Source organism: Atta cephalotes, assembly GCF_000143395.1.
Source record: "Atta cephalotes unplaced genomic scaffold scaffold00016, whole genome shotgun sequence".
NCBI lineage: Eukaryota > Metazoa > Arthropoda > Insecta > Hymenoptera > Formicidae > Atta > Atta cephalotes.
The window spans coordinates 2,911,835-2,917,130 of NW_012130080.1; the positions used below are offsets into that span (position 1 = coordinate 2,911,835).

A 5,296-nucleotide genomic window follows, 5' to 3' on the forward strand; every position below is an offset into this window, starting at 1 on the left:
CCTATTTTTAAAAATAATCCTCTGAAAATGATCTTTAAAAATGATTATGCATCACTGTTCTAATGCAAAACACCTCTTGTATATCAAGTTTGCCAAGGAGATGTTACAAAAATTTTTATAAAAGAAATATTATAATAAAATAATATAAATACTTACTCATTAATTCTTAAATCTAAATTGCCCACCCATAAGCGTCTGTCTTCAACCTGATTTGCTTTTATGGGTTCTAATGGCAAAGGAACTTTAGCACTTGACTATAAACAGAGAACAAATTATATTACAATTAAATTTACCTACACAAAAATTGTTCTAAATAGTTGAACCAAGATTAAAATTGAACTATATTGGTAGAAATATAAATAGGCATAGATCTGTTCTTTATAAACTTGATTCCATCAATGAAAGATTAATTTTGATCTGGTTCAACTTTTCAATTTTTTTTTGTTCTAACCTGTTTCTACCAATTTAATTTAATTTGAATCTCGGGTAACTGATTCTTCATCTTTTTTTAATTTTAAGAATTAGAAAAAGATGAAGAATAAGTTGAATTGAGATTAAAGTTACATTAATAAAAATGGATACCAATATGAACTCTTACCTCCATTTTAAATGTAGAAGAGATGTTGCCGAGTTGATCAAATCAACATCGAGAAATCTCGGTAACCAGCGAGCGTGGCATCAGTCTTCAGGAGTCTTGAATTTATTTTGTAAAACCTTACAAAACCTTGGTTCACGACATTTGCCAAAAAGGCTCGTCGAATCCAAGAACTTCGATTATCAGAGTACCACAGAGACGAAGACACGTGACGAACCAAATATTTCGCGATGATTCTTGCCAATAAGTTACTCAATGGTCTCACAGTTGGCTATACTTTCAACTATACTTTCTCCCCACAAATCAGTTCTAAAACTGGAAAACTGAAGACTACTTACAAACATGAAAATATATCTGCAACTGACTTTGATTTTAGTTTGTCTGCTGGACTTTTAATTTATGCCTCGGTCGTCGTGAGTTATCAAGAATGGTTGAGTGGTTATCAAACATCCTTTGACTCACAGAGAAACAAACTCACAAAGAACGATTTTGCTCTTGGATTTACTGCTTCTGATTTTATCCTTCATAGCGCCATGGATAATAGTCGTGAGTTTAATAGCTCCATTTATTATAAAATAAAATCGGATTTGGAAAGAGCAATCAATTTGGCATACAATTCCACTAATAATGTAATTTGATATTGGCGCAAAGTATAGTCTTGATAATGATGCTAGCCAAAATGAATTCTAATCTTCAAATAGATTTGGGATATCAATAGAAATTGCGGAATGGTGTAACTTTGACACTTTCTACAAACATTGATGGGAAGAACTTCAGCTCTGGTGGCCACAAATATGGCGTTGCATTAGATCTTCAGACTCAAATACGTATCTTATAAAGTAATGTTTATTACTTAAAAAAAAAGCAAAAAATTTATCCCATAATAAATATTCCTACAGAAGTGTGGCTCTTCCATATAATCGTAAACCCAAGGTATTGATCTGTATCCTTTCTCAGACACACCGAGGGAGATCAAGCGAGATACGACGCTATCTTCTTTTTCTTCTTTAACAGCAAAACTTCTTTGGAGGTCAATACGATCAAATTTCTTCAATGCTCAAAGTGTCAAGGTCGACCTCACTTTTAAAAATTTTAAAGCGATACTCTATCGAGTGAAAATTAGTGAAAATTGTAGAATCGTACATATATACAAAAAGGCGTCCATATGTTAAATACATCGCACGTCCTCTCGACATATTGCGGCTGAAACAAGAAGTGGAACTAGTGGAAGACTAAACGAGCGACTGACGGTAAACGACGGATTCCATCTGGAAGAGAGAGGGTGATCAAATACTTCTGTCAAAAGGCTGATGAGCAATTGTCCGTTTTGAGATGATCGTTAAAATCATCTGAATGAAAAAAATGAGCGACTTTTTAGCGGCCAATAATGTCTGCGGGCAAAACTTGTTGCGACTGGTATCCCGTGGGAATGCTATCATAGCTGAACTAATGCGATTGAAGGATTATGTACCGCCGGTTTTTAGGTCAGTTTATTAAGAGAAAAAGATGTCTTGTTAATTAATTGATAGAATAAATATTTATGTTACATTACAGCTGATGTATTGCAAAGATGTTTTGATTTTAATTATAATATGTAAACTTTATTAAATATAAATTTGTAAAAATTGTTATATAGATATAGAAACTTTAATATTATATCTTAATAATTCTAATATTATATAAATATTGCACTTGATTATTGCTATTTTTGCAGCTTGGATTCGAAGCAATTAATACAGAAATATGGGTCTATTATAATTGACTTTGCATATTTCAAGGCAGCCAGTGTTTATGAGCAAAAAATAGAAGATGATTCAGTAATATTTTTTTGCAATTTTAATGAGAATGTATTATTGTTAGAAACAGGCAAATATCCAAATCCCATTACAATCTAAATTTCATCTGCTTTTTTTTTAGGTACTCCAAGAAACTGATGAAGAGCTCCGGAATAATTTTTCAGATATACTTACAAGATTTTATTTGGCTTTTGAGAGTATACACAAGTATGTCACAGACCTGAATTTTTACATTGACGAATTGGGAGATGGAGTTTACATACATCAGTCAGTGGACTCTATTATGTTCAATGAGGAGGGAAAACAATTAATGGTACATTTCTCTTTTTTTGTAAACATGTCAATTTGTTTAACAGAGAAACCATTGTTGAGTATACAGATAAACTAACATAAAACAATTAAATTTTCGTTTAGTGCGAAGCTGTATACTTATATGGTGTGATGCTGTTGCTGGTTGATTACCATTTTGAAGGACGAATACGTGAAAGATTACTTGTGTCCTATTACCGATACAATGCTCAACGGTCTTCCTCGACAAGAGTGGATGACGTCTGCATGTTACTCCGTTCAACAGGATATGTGAGAACACTGTCCAAAAGACCAGCTAATTATCCCGAAGAATATTTCAAGTATGTAATATAATTGGAACATAAAAGAAAAGATAATGCAATTGATTTTAAAATACAACTAAAATCTTTAGAGAAACTATAACAAAATATTTAAAAAATATATATTTTTTAGGAGAGTTCCATTACGAGATTTTTTGATAGATCTGGTTATTGGTCGATTGCGTTCAGATGAGATTTATAATCAGACTCTTGCTTTCCCGCATCCAGAGCATCGCAGCACTGCCGTGGCCACACAGGCATCAATGTTAGTTATAATTTTGTCATTTAAATCAACTATACTACATACACAAACTGCCATTATGAGGGAAATAGTAGATAGATTCTTTCCCGATAATTGGGTAATTAGTATTTATATGGGAATAGTAATCAGTCTATGTGATTGGTGGTCACCGTATAAAGCTGCACGAACAGCCTTGAATAATACACTTGAGAATTCTAATGTGAAAGGGATTGCCCAAAAATATGGAGCAAAAATGAATGTAAGTGTAAGAATTCTTCATGGAGTCTCTTTAACTAATCTCTTTAACTAAAAACTAAGTCTTTAACTAACTCTTTAACTAAAAAAAAAAAACTACAATTTTACATAGAGAAAATATTCCAGAAATTAACGCAAGAAACCGACGAGGTACAATTGGCAGGCACATTGGATGAAAATGCGACAGGTTCTTTAGTCAAATTAGTAAGAGAATGCAATGTTACGTTGCATTGGATTCTTCTGCATACCGCTACGCCCACTATAATATTAGAGGATTCAAAACGTTTGCGTACTTTACGTCAGTTGGTCGTGATGGAAAGCAAATATACCACAGTAAAATGTCTTCGTTTATTATTAAGCACTGCTCAAATTGAACAGGATGTTAAACAGATGTATAAAGATGTATGTTTAAGATCAGTTTTTTTTCATTGCAATGTCTATATATTTGTTTGTAATTAATATAAATTTTTTTTATTTACTACATTAGCTTTTGCTTGGAAAAGAAGCAAAATGGTTAAAGGACAAAGGAATATGCGTCGAACGTATAACTGATCTTGCACAAATTTTTGGTGGCGCCAAACCTCTAGATGGTATTGATAAAAACCAAAATCTTTATACATGGTTCATGGAAATAAGTAAACACATTGATTCATTAAAGCAAGAAGATGGGCGAAAGATAGTGCAATTACTGCAAGCATTGGAACAAGTTCAGGGTAAAGAATCAATTACATTAATTTTTTCTATCTAAAGTAAATCCATATAAACATTTGTATTATACTATAATATCTTATGATATTTTTTTTCCCAGAATTTCATCAATTAGAAAATAATCTACACATTTCACAATATCTCGCTGATACACGCGAGACTTTACACAATATGTTGCGTACAGGCAGCATATCTGAAGACATTATGATAAATTTAAATATTGTAACCGATTGTTGCTATGCATGGAACATTATGGAATCTTTTATCGATGTAATGCAGGAGAGCATAAAGGGAAATCCGCCAACCGTTATCAAACTAAAAGCACTTTTCCTTAAAGTAAATACACAAGCAATTAAAATCATATGAGGTACGCACATTATATACTTTACTTACATTATATTATTTTTAGATGGCATCAGCATTGGAAACTCCATTGCTGAGGGTAAACCAAGCACGAAGTGCGGACTTGTCTTCCGTGTCCCAGTATTATAGCAGAGAACTAGAGGGATATGCAAGGCGTGTTTTGCAAATTATACCCGAAACTGTGTTCGGTTTGTTGGCAGAGATAGTGCATCTTGAAACGAATTCATTTAAAGAGATCCCAACTAAATTACCCAAAGATAAACTTAAAGATTATGCACAACTGGCTGAAAGACTACAGGTACACTATTAGAAATAATTCTTATTATGATATTGTGTTTATTTAAAAGAAAGCAACATTGTTATATTATTATTTTTATAGATGGCAAAATTAACATATGCTGTATCGGTTTTCACAAAGGGTGTTCTCTCATTAAGAAGTGTTTCTTTAGGAGTTTTGAGAGTTGATTCACATCGTCTCTTAGAAGATGGTATACGTCAAGAGCTCGTCAAGAAAGTTACTTTGGCTTTACAGAATGGCCTTAATTTTGATCAAAAGTCCAAGGTAAATAAATGAGAAATTTTTTCCTAAGATTATATACCTAATAATTGTTACAAATATTTTTTAGACATCTCTTTTGCAAAAACTGAATCATTTATCCTCAATTATGGACGGATACAGAAAATCTTTTCAATACATTCAGGATTATATTAACATAAACAGTTTGAAGAT

General features: G+C 32.3%; 2 protein-coding genes and 1 pseudogene across 2 annotated transcripts in view; 2 read left to right on the top strand and 1 right to left on the bottom strand.

Moving 5' to 3' along the window:
* Positions 1–604, bottom strand: part of LOC105618416 (probable RNA-binding protein 18) — a 1,842-nt gene extending 1,238 nt beyond the window's left edge. The window contains exons 1-2 of the mRNA XM_012199958.1: positions 599–604; positions 157–254 (exon numbers count right to left, since the gene is read on the bottom strand). Coding sequence (XP_012055348.1) covers positions 157–254; positions 599–604 — 104 coding nt within the window. The remainder of the gene's footprint in view (positions 1–156; positions 255–598) is intronic.
* Positions 605–825: 221 nt separating this feature from the next.
* LOC105618417 lies at positions 826–1,433 on the top strand (annotated as a pseudogene).
* A 515-nt stretch (positions 1,434–1,948) lies between these two features.
* The window catches only part of LOC105618268 (WASH complex subunit strumpellin), a 4,948-nt gene continuing 1,600 nt past the window's right edge, over positions 1,949–5,296 (top strand). Inside the window, 11 exon segments of the mRNA XM_012199808.1 lie at positions 1,949–2,079; positions 2,310–2,412; positions 2,513–2,704; positions 2,806–3,020; positions 3,133–3,499; positions 3,622–3,897; positions 3,983–4,208; positions 4,304–4,539; positions 4,613–4,864; positions 4,946–5,128; positions 5,193–5,296. Of these exon segments, the coding sequence (XP_012055198.1) occupies positions 1,949–2,079; positions 2,310–2,412; positions 2,513–2,704; positions 2,806–3,020; positions 3,133–3,499; positions 3,622–3,897; positions 3,983–4,208; positions 4,304–4,539; positions 4,613–4,864; positions 4,946–5,128; positions 5,193–5,296 (2,285 nt within the window).